Here is a 20,464-nt window from a genome sequence, read left to right on the forward strand (position 1 = left end):
AATCTAGTCCAGATTTCTAAATCTCTTTTTATCTCATTCCACACTTTCTCATAGTTGTCTTTATAAAGATTTAGGTTTTTAGCAGTCATGTTCACGTCCAGATATTTTACCTTCTTCACAAAGCTAAGCCCAGTAAGTGTCTGTAATCTTATACTCTCCTCAATTGACAAATTCTTTGTCAATACTTTGGTTTTTGTTTTGTTCAATTTGAAGCCTGCGACCTGCCCAAACTGTTGAATTGTTTCTAGTGCATTCACTGCACTATTTTCAGGGTCTTGTAAGGTTAAAACCAAGTCGTCTGCAAAGGCTCTTACTTTGTATTCTCTCTCTCCCACCCTTATTCCTTTAATCATTTCACTCTTCCTTATCATATTCAACAGGACTTCCAGGACCGTTATGAATAAAAGTGGGGATAGCGGGCACCCTTGTCTTGTTCCTTTTTCAATTCTTATTTCCTCTGATACCACATTATTAACAATAATCTTTGCTCTTTGTTCAAAATATATTGCATTGATTCCATTCATGAAATTACTTCCCATCTCCATTTTCTGAAAGTTTTGTTTCATAAATTTCCAAGATATATTGTCAAAGGCCTTCTCCGCATCGATAAACATCAAAATAGCTGTTGTATTGATTCTCTTGTTATCTTTCTAGTATATCCACTAAATTTCTTATACAGTGGTACCCCGCTAGACGAATGCCTCGCTAGACGAAAAACTCGCTAGACGAAAGGCATTCGCTAGCGGAAGGCTGTCTCGCAAGACGAATTTTTCAATGGGCTTGCCTCGCAAGACGAAAAAATTCCCGATTTTTTTTTTTCTTTTTTCGTCAAACCGCTATTCTCTCGTTGGTGCTTCGCAAGACGAAAAATTCGCTATACGACAGCACTCGCAGAACGAATTATTTTCGTCTAGCGAGGCACCACTGTATTTCCATTCATGTGTCTTCCAAGCAAAAAGCCTGCTTGATCATTGTGGATATACTGTTTCATAACACCTTTCAACCTTTTAGCCAATATACCTGCAAATATTTTGAAATCCACATTCAATAAGGAGATTGGTCGGTAATTTCTCACTTGAGTTTTATCTGTGTCTGGTTTTGGTATCAGAGTAATATAAGCTTCTTTCCATGACTCCGGTGCCCTTTTCCCCTGTAATATTTCGTTGCATACGAATGAATATTTTAAAAGGGATCTGTGCTTTATTAAAGTTTTAGGAACCCATTATAAGCAAAAAACCATTTTGAACAACAACACAAGATTATTAGCAACTGGTCCAAATGAACCCAAACCAGCCATATTCACAAACCACGGAAGTGTAGCTGGGAATGATGCACTGACACAGGAAATCCAGATCCAGCTCTCTGTTCTGAGCAATATGCAGAATTGTGGGGAAAGTCCAGAATGCCAGATTCCAAGCTGTCCAGATCAACAGTCTTCAGAAACCTCTTGAAAAAGAGAGGATCGCCAAATAGCACGGCCCCCAAGAATGAAAACAAACACTGCCAAATTCTTTTTTGGACATCCAGAGCCATGACAGTCATCTTCACTTCCCAGGAAATGTGGGAACCCTGAGTGGAAAACTCCATGCATTTACTGTATATGGTTTTTCCCCTGTGTGAATTTGCTTATGAATATTAAGGTCTCCACTCCCTCTGAATCTCTTTCCAAATATCATACATCTATGGTTTTCGCTCTGTGTGAGTTAGCTGATGTTTCCTAAGCTGTCCATTTTGACTGAAGCTCGTTCCACATTCAGTACATTTAAATGGTTTCTCCCCTGTGTGAGTTTGTTGATGTATTCTAAGGACTCCACTTCGACTGAAGCTCTTTCCACATTCAATGCATTTAAATGATTTCTCCCCCGTGTGAGTTCGTTGGTGTCTTCTAAGGACTCCACTTTGACTGAAGCTCTTTCCACATTCAATGCATTTAAATGATTTCTCCGTGTGAGTTCGTTGGTGTCTTCTAAGTGCTTCATTTACACTGAAGCTCTTTCCACATTCAATGCATTCAAATGGTTTCTCCCTCGTGTGAGTTCGTTGGTGTCTTCTAAGTGATCCACTTTGACTGAAGCTCTTTCCACATTCAATACATTGAAAAGGTTTCTCCCCCGTGTGAGTTTGTTGGTGTTGTGTAAGTGCTCCACTTCTACTGAAGCTCTTTCCACATTCAATACATTTAAATGGTTTCTCCCCCATGTGAGTTCATTGATGTTTCCTAAGGTCTCCACTGCCACTGAAGCTCTTTCCACATTCAATACATTTAAAAGGTTTCTCCCCCGTGTGAGTTTGTTGGTGTTGTGTAAGTGCTCCACTTCTACTGAAGCTCTTTCCACATTCAATACATTTAAATGGTTTCTCCCCCGTGTGAGTTCGTTGATGTATTCTAAGGTCTCCACTTCCACTGAAGCTCTTTCCACATTCAATACATTTAAATGGTTTCTCTCCTGTGTGAGTTCGTTGATGTATTCTAAGTGCTCCACTTCCACTGAAGCTCTTTCCACATTCAATACATTTAAATGGTTTCTCCCCCGTGTGAGTTCGTTGATGTATTCTAAGTGCTCCACTTTGACTGAAGCTCTTTCCACATTCAATACATTTAAATGGTTTCTCCCCCGTGTGAGTTCGTTGATGTATTCTAAGGTCTCCACTTCCACTGAAGCTCTTTCCACATTCAATACATTTAAATGGTTTCTCCCCCGTGTGAGTTCGTTGATGTATTCTAAGGACTCCACTTTGACTGAAGCTCTTTCCACATTCAATACATTTAAATGATTTCTCCCCCGTGTGAGTTTGTTGGTGTCTTCTAAGTGCTTCATTTACACTGAAGCTCTTTCCACATTTAATGCATTCAAATGGTTTCTCCCCCATGTGAGTTCGTTGATGTCTTCTAAGGTCTCCACTTCCACTGAAGCTCTTTCCACATTCAATACATTTAAATGGTTTCTCCCCCGTGTGAGTTCGTTGGTGTCTTCTAAGGTCTCCACTTCCACTGAAGCTCTTTCCACATTTAATGCATTCAAATGGTTTCTCCCCCATGTGAGTTCGTTGGTGTCTTCTAAGGACTCCACTTTGACTGAAGCTCTTTCCACATTCAATGCATTTAAATGGTTTCTCCCCCGTGTGAGTTCGTTGGTGTCTTCTAAGGTCTCCACTTCCACTGAAGCTCTTTCCACATTCCAGACATTTAAACTGTTTTTTTGTTCTTCCCAATAAATTCACAGGTGGCTCCATTGAATTCTGACCATCATCTTCCTGACCTGTTTGGGAGGAAGAGTATCCTGTTAGACATTCAAGATTGACAAGAAAGAAACTCAACACACGTCAATCTCAATATGCACCTTGTCTTATTTTAACACCATCTCCATTCTCTACTGTCCTCGCTATGTTCCAATTTTTTAGGAATGCAGAGGAGATAATGGCAACAGCAACACATAATCACTCCATTCACACATAATAAAGCAGCAGCATTTTATAATACTGATCTATGTTGGAATGGGCTCCTTAAACACACCTCTGTATTTTTCATTTTCAAGTGAGGAAATGATCTGAGTAATTAGCAAAACTTAAGTGTTGTTATACCACATGCAACTGTGAGAATATTGCAGTGTATTAGAACCTAGGAGGAACCTGCTAGATCGGGCAAAGGCCTACCGAATCCAGCATCCTGTTCTCACAGGGGCCAAACAGATGCCTGTGGCAAACTAGCAAGCAGGATTGGAGCACAAGAGCCCTCTGCCCTCCTGTGCTTTCCAGAAACTAGTACAGTGGTACCCTTGGTTCTCAAACTGAATCCATTCCGGAAGTACCAAAACCAAAGCGTTCCAATACAAAAGCGCGCCTTCTCAGAGAAAATAATGCAAAATGGATTAATCAATTCCAGATTTTTTTTAAAAAAAACAACCCCTAAAACAGCAGCATGATCACTGCAGATGGTGACAGCAGTCACGAAATTAGAAGATGCCTGCTTCTTGGGAGAAAAGCAATGACAAACCTAGACAGCATCTTAAAAAGCAGAGACATCACCTTGCCGACAAAGGTCCGTATAGTTAAAGCTATGGTTTTCCCAGTAGTAATGTACGAAGTGAGAGCTGGACCATAAAGAAGGCTGATCGCCGAAGAATTGATGCTTTTGAATTATGGTGCTGGAGGAGACTCTTGAGAGTCCCATGGACTGCAAGAAGATCAAACCTGAGAGCCAGTGTGGTGTAGTGGTTAAGAGTGGTAGACTTGTTATCTGGGGAACCGGGTTCGCGTCTCCGCTCCTCCACATGCAGCTGCTGGGTGACCTTGGGCTAGTCACACTTCTCTGAAGTCTCTTAGCCCCACTCACCTCACAGAGTGTTTGTTGTGGGGGAGGAAGGGAAAGGAGAATGTTAGCCGCTTTGAGACTCCTTCGGGTAGTTAAAAGCGGGATATCAAATCCAAACTCTTCTTCTTCTTCTATCCATTCTTAAAGAAATCAGTCCTGAGTGCTCACTGGAGGGACAGATCCTGAAGTTGAGGCTCCAGTACTTTGGCCACCTCATGAGAAGAGAAGACTCCCTAGAAAAGACCCTGATGTTGGGAAAGATGGAGGGCACAAGGAGAAGGAGACGACAGAGGATGAGATGGTTGGACAGTGTTCTCGAAGCTACTAACATGAGTTTGGCCAAACTGCGAGAGGCAGTGAAGGATAGGCATGCCTGCCGTGCTCTGGTCCATGGGGTCACGAAGAGTCGGACACGACTAAACGACTGAACAACAACAAAACAGCAGTTTAACATGAATTTTACAATTTTACAAGACCATTGATCCATAAAATGAAATCAATAATGTACTGTACTATAAAATAAGTAAGACAGTATTGTAGATGATAAAAAAAAAATTCTTACCTGCACTGATGATAGTCATTGTTTGGATGGGGGGGGGCTTTTATCCATTTCCACAGTCACACAATCAATCAATCAGTAGCTGAACAGGGTTCTACACAGTAAGGAAAACAAATGAACCGAGAAAGCCTCAAAAACGAAAATGTAAAATAAATAGCAAAAACAAAAGCTGTACTGTGAAATAATTAAGTGCCAGACCACTTAAACAGACACCACTTTCATGCTTGGAAATAATTTGCTTCTTTATCTCTATTGTTGTTCTGCTAATGGATCTTTTGCTTTTGCAGCTTTTTGCAGTCAATCAATCAATCAATCAATCAGTAGCTGAACTGGGTTCCACACAGTCACAAAAACAAAACAACAAAGACAAAAAAACACAAAATAAATATCAAAAACAGACAGACCTCAGTGTAACACTGAAAACGGAAGTGTGGCACTGAAAACAGAAGTTTGGCACTCATATTGGGAGTTTAACACTCAATACGGAGCATGTTTGACTTCCGAAAAAAGTTCACAAACCAGAACACTTACTTCCAAGTTGTTTGACTACTAAGCCGTTTGAGAACCAAGGTACCACTGTATTAAGAAGCATTATTGCCTATGGCCAGGAGGGCAGAGCACAGACATCAGTCTAATCCTTTTTTTTTTTCAAGCTAACCAAGTTGCTGGCCATCACTGTCTCCTGTAGGATGGAAGTCCATAGACTAACTATGCTTCTGTTGATTCATCTTTTGTAGCCCTGAAAGGCTGATAAATGTGTTGTAGCCTAAGCTTTTGTGGGCTGCACTTTGACGAAGTGGACTCTTGACGAGGAAATCTGGTGCCTCTATAAAACTTGTGAGTCTCTTTGTTGGCTTTGTGTACCTATTTTGAAATTTATACCAAGCTTGTACCACAGTATCTCCATGTAAGCTTAGAGATGGATATAAATATTATACCACTCACTCACTCTCACACACAACCCCAGTCTGTAACATCGGCAAGTTTACACAATTTGCTTATCCTTCTTCTTCCTAGCCCTCCCTCCACACAACAAATTCAATGCTTCTGTGTACACCGATGGGACGCAAAACCTCGTGTGAAAGAAAACTATGGGAGGAATTCAGTATTGTGCTGTGTCAATCACTCCATCACAGAAAGCATGCCAGCTTCCTAGATGCAATGGTTCTCCCTCTCCTCTCTGCATGCATTTAACGTCCTTCTCCAACTTGATGCTCTCTGGAAGTTGTTAGACTACAACTCCCATCATTCCATTGGTCATGCTGGCTGTGGGTGAGGGGAGTTGGAAGTCTCATAATGTCTGGAGGGTACTATGTTGGAAAAGGCTAACTCGGAGGTTCTGGCAATCCCATTGTCTGAGAATTTCAGGCAGGAGAGAGGAAATGGCTTCTGCTGGACCCTCCGCAAATTGCTAAAGCACGCAAGGATCCAGACCCCAACCCTTACCCAGAAAGCTGGCCTCTTCTTCACTCTCTCCCTCAGCCTTTGCAGAGAGATTGATGTTCTCTGTGTCCAAGGGGTCCTGCTCAGACTTGGGGGACTTAATAACAACATCTTCCACAGGACACAATTCCTGGAACAGAGATCGGGATGCAGATTAGGACATCATGAAAAGCCCGAGAAGCTGACTAGCAGAGACCCTGGGTGTCAGAAGTCCAGGCTGTTGGCTCGGTAACACAGTACGCAAGACATAATCAACTTGAAGATTTATTGCCAAACATGCAATTAGCCTCGGAGCACTGTCGCCGAGCATCCATCGATTACACTCAAGTTGACCCTTCTGAAGAATCCTTCCGGCGTCTGCAGAATATACTGAACCTATGACCCCTGCAGATGAAGGGAGATATGGGACTAGCACATTCCCAGTCCCCCTGTTTGTTAGCCTTGCTGCCAATGCAGGACCGCCGTTGGTAAATTTGTGAAGCTACCCATGCAGAGTCCTTCTCTTTTGCCCTCTCTCACTAAAGGTTGGGTTGGAATCCTTCCTGGAGTGAGGCATTCTGCTTTTGGTGGCCAGGAGACTCTGCTGGTGGCTAGAGATTTTTGTTGTAAACTTGGGTCAACATAGGTTTCAGTGTAACTTTGCTGCAGCAACGCATTAAAAACTGTGCCTATTTGTAACCCCGCTTTTCAGGCTGCGATTCAGTCATCTGAACCTAGCCATTATCTTTAAGAATGTTTCAACAACTTTAAAAGGTATGCCAGTGTTACTCTATTTGCACTACACATGAGATTGCTGAGGTTGCAAGATGTGCCGAGATTTTTACCTCAGTGGGAAGCAAAGAGCATTTTGGAAATGTTGGCAATTTAGATGAGGAAAACGGGGGTTGATGGAAGGACACCTCTTCCAACACAGCCTCTGCTCTGATGAAATTCAGAGACCAAGCTGGAACGTGTCCAGAGAAGGGCAACCAAAATGGTCAAAGGCCTGGAAACGATGCCTTATGAGGAACGGCTTAGGGAGCTGGGTATGTTTAGCCTGGAGAAGAGAAGGTTAAGGGGTGATATGATAGCCATGTTCAAATATATCAAAGGATGTCATATAGAGGAGGGTGAAAGGTTGTTTTCTGCTGCTCCAGAGAAGCGGACACGGGGCAATGGATTCAAACTACAAGAAGATTCCACCTAAACATTAGGAAGAACTTCCTGACAGTAAGAGCTGTTTGGCAGTGGAATTTGTTGCCAAGGAGTGTGGTGGAGTCTCCTTCTTTGGAGGTCTTTAAGCGGAGGCTTGACAGCCATCTGTCAGGAATGCTTTGATGGTGTTTCCTGCTTGGCAGGGGGTTGGACTGGATGGCCCTTGTGGTCTCTTCCAACTCTATGATTCTATGATTCTATGACCCCTGCAGCTGCTTAGGTAAAGTAAGAACATCAGGAGATATGACCACAAACCTCCCATGTAAAGTTTGGTCTAGCAAGTCCTTTTAAAGTGGATTAGAGAGAAAGTGCAGGGAGGAGGAATAGCTAAACAGAACCTCCATGTCTAGAGGCACTGGACCTGTGACCTCCAGATGCTGGAAACCCAGGTGAGAGGAGGGCACTTACCTTTCCCAGAAGCCCCTCAGTTTCTTGGAGCAGGGTCTGGTCTGTCCCCCCTGCTCTCCCGCTGGGCCACTGGCTGGTATCCACAGCTCCCCTGAAGGAGGCCAGGAGGACACCATCCGCGGAGTGGGGGGGACTGGGAGCCTGTGGGGTTTCCCAGCTTGAATGAGGGCGGTGCATCGTCTTCAGGAAATCCTGCCACTGGGCATCCCAGTGCTGCTGCAGCTCCTCCTCCTCTGGCTCCTGCTTAATTTGACATAAATCTGCACAAGGCAGAAGATTCCTGAAGGTCTCAACTTGATCTGCAGGAGATCTTTTTCCTTTGGACTCCAGTCTCTCCCTTCGAATGGGTCTTCTCGACCCCTGCTCTTCCATTTTTACACCACCCTGCTGGAAAGGAAATAAACACCAAGTAAAATACCAGTGTAGAATAAAACTCAAGAATAAAAACAAAAGCATTTAACCGTTAGCCAGTTTTTGAAATGCTGTATATAATTACTCTTTCTATTTCTGATTTTGAATGTGAATGACAATGGTTATGTAACCCAAACGCCCCCACCCAAGCACGAGAGGAAGTTATCCAAAGACTTGGGGAAACCCCAAGGTTTACAGAACTACAAATAATATTTGGGGGTGGGAGGACCAAGGCAGTGGGAGGGAAATCCAAAAACAACCCAGTGAGAGGCCTGAGCATGTTCAGTGACCAGGGAATGCTGATCCAGGCTGCAACTTCTAGCATGTTGGAAAGAAGAAGAAGAAGAAGAGGAGGAGGAGGAGGTGGTTTGGATTTGATATCCCGCTTTTCACTACCCGAAGGAGTCTCAAAGCGGCTAACATTCTCCTTTCCCTTCCCCGCCCACAACAAACACTCTGTGAGGTGAGTGAGGCTGAGAGACTTCAGAGAAGTGTGACTAGCCCAAGGTCACCCAGCAGCTGCATGTGGAGGAGTGGAGACACAAACCTGGTTCCCCAGATTACGAGTCCACCGCTCTTAACCACTACACCACACTGGCAACAACAGATCTTTGTACATGATTAAGGCCGCGACAGACCCACCTAACATTTAAAATATATGCCTTCACCCAAGAAATCCTGCGAGCAGCAGTTTGTTAAGGGTGCTAAGAACTGTAGCAATAAACTACCGTTCCCATGTTTTTTGGGGGGAAGTCACGTGCTTTAGATGTATGATGTCTGCAGAACCTAAGAAAGAAACAAACAGAAGGAATTTTGACCAACAAAATCAAACAACAAAATCGGCGCAGTGCTGAGATAGGATAGAAACCCTGATCTAGAGATAAATGATCTTTAAAGGGGGTTTCTAAAGAACAACCAGAAGGATCTTTTTTCCTAGATCTCATTGCTAATTCAGCAGAGTCTTCTTGTGCTCTTATCTCTTCCCCCACCCCAGCACTGGGGTTGGAAGGACAAAACATGCTGATTGAGTGTGTCATGTTTGCAAGACTTGTACATATGCAAGATGGCATGTCGGGTGAGTGTGTTCAGCACCTCCGGCGTGTGTGCATGTGACTTTATGGTCTGCATCTCTTCTCTGTGTGTGCATGCATGTGCATACATTGGCCACACAGCTCACTGGAATGTGGCCTCCAGAATCAATGCAGCTTTAAGTCCATAAATGTTTTGTTCCTCTTGCTCTATCGGAAAAAAACAATCAAATCTGAGACTATCAGGAGGAGAGAACTCCTGGATCGACAGAGTTAATGTTCTCAACATCCTATGTACACAAACTGCATTGAGATTTCTCTGTAATTACTTTGAGATATTTTTTTTCTTAAAAATATGAAGCAGTATAGAAATGAAATGAGTAATAATCTGAACATTAATAACTAATTTCAATTTTGCCTTCCTTAGTTTTTTACAATACTGTCATCAACGTTTTTATCACCATTAATTCATTTCCATATGCCACTTCCAAAGAATCCTCCTTTCCTCTGCATTTTCAAAACTGTCACCCACTTCAACCCTCAGAGGAAGGTGAAAGATAAAATCTTGAAAGAAACAGGTTAAGCCTCTCTCACTTCTTTACACGCAGACCCAAGAGGTCAGTAGCTTTGACAGCTTGGGAAAAGATCAGGTGCGTACTCCGGGGAATAGATCTAATAGCTGTTTTATTAGCCATGACAGATCAACAGAACCTCCATGTGTAGGCTCAGTGTACCTTGATTTGGGGCACGCAAAAGCAGCCATTTCCTTGCTAAATGAATCTCATTGAATCTCATTGCCACAAGATGCGGTGATGGTGGCGGCGGCTTAGAGAGCTTTAAAAGGCCATTCATGAAGGAGGGCGATAGGTTTATCAATGGCACCGGCAGAGGAAAGGGGGGGGGGGCAGGATTAGTGGCCTGCAAAGGGTGCCACGGGGCTGCAGAGTGAGAGGGGCCCCTCCCTGCTGCTCTTCCTCGCCTTCCCTCTCCGCCGGTGGGAGAGCGTGAGCTTGTACCTGTGCGCTGCCGCCCCCTGAACCACCCACTCATCGCCCTTGCAGCCACCGCAGGGAGGCAGAAGCAGGCGAGAGGGAAGGACAGTCGGAGCGGAGGGAGGACCGTGGAAGAGGAAGGGGCTCCCCGATGAGGGACAGGGAGAGGGGCGGCAAACTCAGGGAGACAGGAGAAGCCCCAGGTACGCCGCTGATCAGTGGGCGACTATATGCAGCCTCCATCGCGAAGCAGCAGCTGCCTTGGACCCCTCATTGTGCCCCTTGAGCTCAGCATCGTCTCTAGGACTGAAGGGACCAGCTCCCCAAGGTTTCAGGCAGGGTCCGTGCCAGCCTGACCTAGAGATGTTTGCCCCTGTGCCCTCCTGCAGATGCCCTGCCCCCCGAGCTGAGCCCCTTCCCCTTTCTGCCCGGTTGGGGGGCGCCCGGCAGCCTCCGGCTAGACTCGGGGCCTGATCCTGCCAGACGAGGCGCACGCGCTCTCCTCCTCCTGCTGCTGCCCCCCCCCCCGCCTCCCGCACCTCTGACTCCTCGCTCCGTCCCTGCACCGGAATCCGGCTCCTCTCCGGGGAAACTCTCCAGCCCACTGCCCGCTGCTCCTCCGCTCTCCTCGGCGGGGGACAGGAAAGTGCAGCCGCTCTCGAGTCCCCCTGGCTGGCCCCGTTTCCTGCCTCTCTGAGCATCGGAGCTCGCTGGCTGTGGGTTGGGCCCTGGGAGGCTGCAAGGCTGGATGCGCCCCCTTGCAAGGCGAAGGCATCGTGCAGGCGGCGAGACCGCCCTGCTGCTTCCCCTGCCCTCGTATTTGCAGCACACTGCTTCTGATCCTGGAGGTTCTGCTCTTAACTGTCAGGGCAAATAGATCTGGTCCATTCCTAGCTGGAGCAGCAGGGAACAAGCTTTGGGCAAGGGGTCTTCCTTCACACGACACCATCTGTGTCCCCTGTACACAAATCGCTGAGCCTGTAGTAGCTCAGTAGGTAGAGCGTGGGATGCTTCATGATCAGGGTTGTGAGTTCGAGCCTCATGTGAAAAAAGTGGAAATAAAGTGTAATGTTACCTTGAAATTGTGTGTGTGTGTGTGTGTACACAAACACGCATGGGGGGGGGGGGGTGCCAAACTGGGTCTTTGACCAGGGTGACATAAAGCCTAGTTTCAGCTCTGATCTCGCCTCCTGTGTTTCTTTGCTGCCCCCTATTGAATGGAGTTTAGCATGAGTTTGGCCAAACTGCAGGAGGAAGTGGAGGATAGGGGTGCCTGGCGTGCTGTGGTCCATGGGGTCACGAAGAGTCGGACATGACTGAACAACAACATTGAATGGAGTTTCCTCTGCAGCCAGCACAGAAGCCAACACAATGCACTGTACCTTGACTTCATGAACTTCCTGGTTACCACTGCAAAGCTGTTGTACCAGATCTCTGGCAGGATAGACGTAGTTACTGTCTCTTGCCTGGTTTTCCCCAAGAGGGAAAATACATGACTGAGCAGCGTGGCTGGGGGGTGCAGCATTATTTAGTAGGGACGCGGGAGGGATTTCATTCAATTCAAAAGCAGATCTACCTAATTCACACTCCCTTAAGGCAACTCTCAGGACAAAACTCTGTAGGACTTGCTGAAAACAGGTAGACCTGTGAGGTTCAGCTGACAACGTTCAGGTACGTAGGTGGTGCCCATGAACAACAAAGCTTAGTGTGACCATCTTCTTGAACACAAGTGGTAGTTGTGCTGGTAGTGTGGTTAGGGCTGGTAGCGTTGGAGATGACGTCCTCGTGCCTGCCTGCTTTGAGCCCCTTTCCTGTGCCTTGGAGCTTGACGGCTGCATCTGTAGGATTTTTCCCCGCTGACACAGGAGACATCGATGCAATTCTCTCTGGTCCCATCTCACCCCCTTCCACTTCAATCACAATGCGGGCATTCTTCTTCACATCCTCCAGTTCCTGGCAGAACCTGTGCAAGGCAATATTAAGGCTCTTCCGGACATCGGCAGGCGTCCCTTCTAGGGATCTCACCGTTCTACGGATCCTTTCCAAATTCTTGGCATTCAGGTGCTCCTTGTGGAGTGGTAGCCGTTCCCGTTGCATTTTCCAAGTCTTTGGTTCAACCTCATAATGAGGTTCCCCCTTGTCAATGCGCACTGATATCTCACATTACCTTGTCCCAGAGAGGAACTCCAGTTGAACTTTGAGCTTTGGCAGACACCATACACTCTGAATGCATGGTACGGATGTGAAAGCTGCACACTGTAAGTGTTTTCTTCTGGTTTATGCTGATGCTTTGCAAACACTATGAGTCACCCAGACGGAAGGAAAAGCCCGCCCTGTGGCTTGAAACTAGAGAAACGGAACTAAGGCTTTTATTCCCATTTCAAGCAGACGAAATGGCAGGTGAGAGTCCAATCCAGAACCTCTGCGGTGAAACGACATGCCGCATCTGCCGGGAGTATTTCACGGATCCAGTGATCATAGAATGCGGCCACAATTTCTGCCAAACCTGCATCACCCAGGCTTGGGGGAAATCAGACGGAGATGCTTCTTGCCCCCAGTGCAGGGAACCTTGCCAGCAAAGGAATTTCAGGCCCAACCGGCAACTGGCGAGTATTGCGGAAATAGTCAAGAAATTCAGCCTTCAGGTGGCCGGAAGGGCGGAAGCGCTGGGAAGGGTTTGTGAGAGACACCAGGAGCCCCTGAAACTCTTCTGCGAAGATGACCAAGCCCCCATCTGTGTGGTATGCGACAAATCCAAGGAGCACAGGGAGCACAAAGTGATCCCAAAGGAGGAGACCTTTGAGGAGTATCAGGTACGGAGCTGTAAGATTGGGGACCAGACTTCCAAGGGATGTTCACTTATCCTAGGGATGGGGAAAATATATCAGCCTGAGAGCCACATATGGGTGGCTGTTTATAAGGTGGCGGGTGGGCGGGCTGACCGCCCCAGCTGCCCTCGCTGAGGGGGGTGACATTTGGTGCACTCCCAAGCCTACCCTGAGCCGTTGGGGTAAGGAAGGGAGCTATGCTGCTCTGCCGGCGGCATTCCCGCCTTCTCCCTTCGTTTTGACAGCTTGGGGGAGGCTTGGGAGTTGCGAGCGGGTGACGCGCCGGATGTCCGCCATGGGCGGCTCATTCCGCCCCCGTGAAAAGAAGCAATACCGACAAAAAAAAAGAATGGCAAGATAGATTATTTGACTGTATAGAATTGGCCACAATGGCAGATGCATTTAAAGGTCAGACCAAACAAAAATACCAAAAAGAATGTGGAAGATATAGAGGTTGCTTTTAAAAAGCAGCGCCCTCAAATTAATGCTTGGACTTGTTTTGATTAACTTTTGCAAAACGAACTATGGGGCAAAAGCTAAAAACAGAAAGTAAAAGGGGGTGAAAATGAAAAGAGAAGGAAACAGTTTACTAAAGATGAAAGTAGAACCGCACTGAGGATGAAGGAAGTCAATTAGAGGAAAATAAGAACTGAAATACGGTATGTTTACATATTGTTTAATATTTGCTTAGTATAAGTTTTTGTATTTACCTTTGATGTTCTTTTTTCTTTGTTTTATGTTTTCTTTCATTTTTTCTTTTTCTTTTTGTTAGTGTGTGTGTGTTTGTGTTGCAAAATTAAATTAAAAATTAAATTAAAAATTAATTTTTTGGTGGGTATGGGGTTGTTTTTATTTTGATTATATATTTTGTGGTTTTATATTCTGATTTTGTTCTGTGAACCACCCTCAGATCTTTAGGGCAGTATATAAAGTAAGTGAGAAAGTATTCACCATGAATCCAGTTACAGGTAGGTAGCCGTGTTGGTCTGCCATAGTCAAAACAAAATAAAATAAAAAAATTCTTTCCAGTAGCACCTTAGAGACCAACTAAGTCTGTTCTTGGTATGAGCTTTCGTGTGCATGCACACTTCTTCAGATACCTGCCTTCAGATTCTGAAGAAGTGTGCATGCACACAAAAGCTCATACCAATAACAAACTTAGATAGTCTCTAAGGTGCTACTGGAAGGAATTTTTTTATTTTATTTTGTATTCACCATGAAGTTATTGTGAGCATTTCTAGGTAGGGCTGGGGATATACTGGACCTGAAATCCAGTCAGAACAGCCAGTACTGAGCTAGTTGGACCAGAGGTATGTGTAACTCAGTGTAAGGCAACTTCCCCTCTTCCTAGATATGTCCAAAAAACCCAGAGCATTGGTATCGGGTATTAGCAATGTAGCCAAGTGGCTCACAATAACGCTGCAGAACCATAACAAAACTTCCTATTTGCAGAGGCCCAGGAAGTTCTACCTGCAAAATACTGCAAGGGGGGAAAGCGGAGCAAGTGTTGTGAGGGGTAAAGGATGTTATTAGGGCCAGTGTGATTTTTACTGGGGGGTACTCCACGGCAGGGGCGTAGCAAGGGTGGGCAGGGGGCCGCCCCGGGTTCCATAATGGAGGGGGTGACAAATTATGAAGGAATATTTGGGGGGGGGGTGAAATGGGGAAATTTTTTTTTTTTTTTAACGCCTGCTCCAAAGGTCTTATCTTGCTATACTAGGGATTATATAGCTATATATGAAATTTCATGCATATCGGTTAATATCTTGACCCTCCTCCACCAAAATAGCTGTTCACTTGGCTGTTTTCCTATGTCATAAAGGCTGAAATTTCAGTTCAGAGAACACTTTACTGTTCCCAACCCTAACCCTGTGGAAAGCCATCTAATTAGACTTTAATTTGATTTTGAGATGTTTTTAGGAGGTTATTTAATTATTGTTTGATTTTATATCAATGTTATATATCTGATATTAGCCACCCTGAGCCCGACTTTGGCCAGGGAGGGTGGAATATAAATAAAAGTTTTTTATTATTATTACTTGTTATTATTCCTTTGTAAGAAAGTATGAAATAATGTAAAACCATTTTTTGCGGGGGGGAATCAATGGGGGGGGGGGTTGACAAGAAATTTTCCGCACCGGGTACCACCTGACCTTCCCATGCCTGGGGGGGGGGCGACAATTTTTTTTTGCCCCCGAGTACCAATTTACCGTGCTACGCCCCTGCTCCACGGTACACAGTACCAGCACGTTTCTACCCCAAATGTTAAAAGTGTGGTACTTCCTATAGTAACTTCATGGTGAATACTGCAAGCTTTTTTTCCTTAAAAAAAAAAAAGAGCTCTGAACAAGGCTGTGCACCAGCCACAAGCTTTAGTTTCTACCCCAAATTCATTTTGGAAAAGAGCCTAGTTTGGTGCAAAAAATGTGAGAGGGTGACTGACTTGGCTCAGGAGCCGAATCCCATACAGATACTCTGTTTTGTGCAAACCTGGTATATGAGAAAATATTTATCTCTTATGCTGTGTCCCCGTAATTTTGAGTCCCCTTGTTTCCCCCCATATTTAATCAGAAAATGAATTATTGGCTATATAAATATGCATATGTGAACGCTGATCTAAGTCCACTTTGAGAACGGAAGTTTCCTAGAAGCTGCACATAGACTCTTTTCAGCCTCCATGTTCTTAGTTTCTTGAACAGACACAGCTGTTACATTTTATGAGTATATCTCTGCTGCCAAAACTAACCCAAACCCCTTTTCACCCACCCCAGAGTAAAATCCTGCATTATTTGGAGTTCCTGAACAAACAGAGAGAAGAAATTCTGTCTTCTAAACTGAAGCGGGAGACCGAAAGCCAGAATCTGCTGGTAGGTGCAAACCTTCTTGGCTCTCCAGGATGGTTATATTGACAGAGTTAGGCCTTAATTCTGTGGTGGAGCCTATGCTTCACTTGCACAGTGTCTCAGGTTTGATCATTGGCATTATCAATTAATTGGGTATTGGGTGGTAGAGTTGGGACAGATTTCTGCTTCAGACCTTGAAGAGCAGCTGCCTGGAGGGTTAGACAACATTCAGCAGGATAGGCTAAAATTGGTAGGGTTGTCTAAAGGCGAATGTAGTCCTTGAGCCCAAAAATGTCCAGCCATGCCATCATTAATCCTTTAAGAACGAAGTGAACCCCACATAGACAGTCTTCCTCCTTCTCGTCTCTTCCTCCATGCCCTACTGTGAGGCAGGGTGAGGTGGCCAAGGAAGGCTGAAGATGCCAGCGAATAGAGAGCAACAGCAGCTTAATAGATCAGTAGGTGAGCAGCAGGAAAATACTGAGGACAGAGCCAAGCAAAGGGGCCATATCCTGCTAAGCTAGCCTGCCTGCTTCCCTCAGCTGTGACTGAACTTCTGTACCATTGTTAGTGTAGAAGGAAACATCAACTGCCCTGCCAGTCAGCTTGTGCACATGGAATTAAAGGGACATCTAAATGTCTTTGTCTGGCCATGACTCTCTCCTTGCAGAAGCGGACGGAATTGGAGAGGCAGAAAATCATGGCTGATTTCAAGCAATTGCACCAGTTTCTGGAAGAACAAGAGCGCCTCCTGTTGGCTCAACTGAGGGAATTGGATGATGAGATTAAATCCTGTGAGGACCAACACATTGCAAAACTCTCTGAGGAAATGTCCTCTGTTGATGACCTTATTAAGGAGCTGGAGGAGATACAAAAACAGCCAGCGACTGAATTCTTGCAGGTAAGAGTTGGCACAATTAAATAGTCTAGGTTGTCCTGCAGGGAAGGGTTGTACCCACAACTGCTCTGTCCAGAGCCTTCTTTCCCATTGGTCTTAGTGGTTCGTTGCACTAGGGTGCCGGCCTCTCAGAGGCGCCCCAGCGAATGGGGGAGCTGTGCGGCTTTACCGGCAGCCTCCCCTTTCCCGGCATGCCTGCCAGCTGCGTCCCACCAACTATATGGCTGGCGGGCCTGCAGCTTCCTTCCCAAGCCTGCGCCAGAGGAGAGCGATCCCCGCAGAGGCTAAGGAAGGAAGCTGTGTGCACCTTCCCTCCCAAGCCTCTGTATCTGCTAAAGAAGGGTTCATTGTCCTCCTGCTGCTGCATGATGAAAGGCCTTTCCGGACTGCCGGAGGGATCTTTGCACCACGGCGCTGAATATGCTTAAGACGGCCTTAGCTCTGTCTTTTGGTTTATAGAAGCATTCATAGTAGGGATGTGCACTGGTCACACATTTTGTTCAAAACTGTGATTTGAAGCTTCATCAAATGGCATGAGTTAGGTTGACCAATCTGAAGGTTTCCCTGTTGTGCTTCTGGGCCCAGATCTGCCTCATTCCCCTGCTTCAACACTTGGAAATTTCAAAACACCTATTACTCCCTGTCCTCCATTTTGATAGAAGTGGATGGAATTGGCAGGCATAGTTGTTCCTCCAGTATGGCTGAAGCCTGCCGAATTACAATGGACCAGGGAGTTTTTGTGCTAGCACTGGCAATGGCACCAGCAACACTGGCCAGTTGAGTTCTTCCTCTACCCAATTCAAACATGTCCTCACTGTTGTGTGTAGAGCAATATACTTCATCAGCAGTAGCAGGTTGGCAGCAGTAGCAGTCTCAGGCTGGCAGCACCAGTGGTGGGAGCCAGCAGCAGAGCAAAGCCTGGGATCACTTTCAGTTGACAAAAGATCCCATTCCAGGATGAAGCATAACCGGGGGAGATTCTGGGGGCAGAGGGGGGGGACTACATGCCCATTCAGGGGAATTTTCAAATTTAGAAACAAATGTCTAGGCTTTTATAGTTTTTTAGTCAAGCAGCTGGAGGAGAAACAGAAGCAGCCAGTGACTGAATTATTGCAGGTGAGCAATGGCACAATGAAACAGTCCAGGTTGTCCTCTGAGGAAGGGCTGTTCTTTGGTCTATAGAAGTATTTACAAGAGTCATGTGCACTTCAGTATTTGGTTGATATATAAAGCAAAGGGAAAAGTACCATATTTTTCGCTCCATAAGACGCACTTTTTTCCTCCTAAAAAGTAAGGGGAAATATCTGCGTCTTATGGAGCGAATGGTGGTCCCTGGAGCTGAATTGCCCAGGAGCCAAAAGAGGATCATGCTTTTTTTTTTTCCTTTGCAAAAAAAAGCTGCAATACTTTTAGCTGATCCTCAAAAACCCAGGTCTTTTCGCTTTGCAAAAAAAGCTGCAAAACTTTTAGCTGATCCTCAAAAAACAGGGCTTTCCCTTTGCAAAAAAACGCTGCAAAACTTTTAGCTGATCCTCAAAAAAACAGGGCTTTTAGAGGAGGAAAACCAGAAAAATATTTTTCTTGTTTCCTCCTCTAAAAGCGAGGTGCGCCCTATGGTCCGGTGCGCCCTATGGAGCGAAAAATACGGTAATAAACTGCTGGAGGCAAATGATGCAAGGGACTGAATTTCTCTCATTCTGTCTCTTCCATATAGAATATAAGAAGCATCCTGGAAAGGTATGTGGCTTTGTTATGAATATAAATATGAATAATATTAGTTTCCATCCTCGGAGGTAAGGGATAATTTTATTTCGTCTATACTTTTATGTGAACCAATCTAATTCACAGTTTACAGACCAATAAGCAGATCAGAAAACTGTTACCAATCCGACTGCACACTTGGGAAAATGTACAAAAAGCGCATTGGGGGATACGCAGAGCAGCATACAAAAATGAATAGGATTTGGGGGGGTGCATATAAAATACATATTTTAGGAAGAAGTGATAATATTTCTTCCTCTGTTTTGTACTTCATATCATATCAGAGATGGTGGTGGTGGTGGATTATTGGATTTCTTACTTGCCCTCCACTGTCAGGTTCCAGGGCAGCTTATGCATTAAAATACAATATTAAAAATAGTTAAAACAAATTACAATCCAAGAAAACAGTGTGGGTCCTAGAATACATCTCCTAGATGGCAAAGGCCAGGGTAAAGAGATGCTCTTATTAGTTATTGTGTGCATTATGTGCAAACATAATTTCTTGGAGAAAATATTCAGTAAGGCTGTGCTCCAGATTCACCTGGTTCCTCAACCAAATTGGGCCAATTTATACCCTGTTCTGATCAGACAGAAGCAGCAACAAATCACAAATTCTGAACTAGCTGTAATTGTAAACATGTTACCATATGCAACGTGTGCATCAAATTTTCAGACAGATGGTTTGAATATATTTCTGCATCTTCACAGTAAAGTTGATTAAAAAAAGAGGTAAAATAGATTACGGATTGATGATCTATATGTAATTTTTAAATGAAAAAATGTTTGTGTAAATTTACACTTTATACTTCATTTTCCAGTTTGTAATAGGGCTTTGTAATGGTCACAGGGCAGACAGTACCATTAGTTGCTATCACAGGGCTTCATCCACACTTACACTTTTCCTGTGATTTCTAGGCACAGGTCCGAGAGGCTTTGCTTTTGTCCCACCACTATTCCTGGGAAAACCTGCTGCTTACCACTGAATTGGAAGAAACATAAATCAGCAGAAAACCCTATAAATGTTTGCTTCTATTCAGATTTAGTGGTAAGCAGCCGGATTTCCTGGGAAAACCAGGGGGAATGAAAGAAAAACCGATCATGGATGAGCCTTTCGGTATCTGTTCCCACTTTTCTCCTTCATTCTGACAGCTGAATTAAGAATGACTTGAGAATGACCAGATGGAGCACAATAAACCTCACTTTCTTCTTCCTAGGTGTAATGAAAATGAAAATAAAACCATGGATGCAATAGCTTTTCCTCCTGGAATAAAAGACCAAATTGATAAATTCTCTAAAATTCATCCTTTTTTGAAGAAGGAGACCAAGAAATTCAAAGGTAACAAGGGTCATTGTATGATGTTATAGATGTGGGATAGATAGATAGATAGATGATAGATAGATAGATAGATAGATAGATAGATAGATAGATAGATAGATAGATTCAAAAGTAACAAAGATCATTGTATGTATAGATAGATAGATATAGAGTTGCATGCCATGCCAATTTCCAAACGGTGAATATTCCAGGGGTCCCAGGCTGCTTCCCCAGGGTTCGAGTTTCCTATTGCAAATGAGAGACAGCAGAGACTCTGGTGTCTTTAGGATATATAGTATATTTACACATATATGCAATCTGAGCCTACGATGGAGGGGTTCACAGACACCACAAGAGAGTCTTGTTTCTCCCATAGACACAGCCTTGCCTTACATTCAAAACAGAAACCAACCCTTGTGCTCTAATTCTCTTTCTGTCTTTCTGGCTTTTACAGCCTGTCACATACCTAAAC

At 44.7% G+C, this 20,464-nt stretch overlaps 1 protein-coding gene across 1 annotated transcript in view; it reads right to left on the reverse strand.

Annotated features, from left to right (window-relative positions):
• Positions 1–935: 935 nt before the first annotated feature.
• The window catches only part of LOC117042396 (oocyte zinc finger protein XlCOF6-like), a 449,944-nt gene continuing 430,415 nt past the window's right edge, over positions 936–20,464 (reverse strand). The window contains 1 exon segment of the mRNA XM_033141942.1: positions 936–2,971. Coding sequence (XP_032997833.1) covers positions 1,681–2,971 — 1,291 coding nt within the window. The 3' untranslated portion in view covers positions 936–1,680.

This window comes from Lacerta agilis, chromosome 2 (assembly GCF_009819535.1).
Source record: "Lacerta agilis isolate rLacAgi1 chromosome 2, rLacAgi1.pri, whole genome shotgun sequence".
Classification (NCBI taxonomy): domain Eukaryota; kingdom Metazoa; phylum Chordata; class Lepidosauria; order Squamata; family Lacertidae; genus Lacerta; species Lacerta agilis.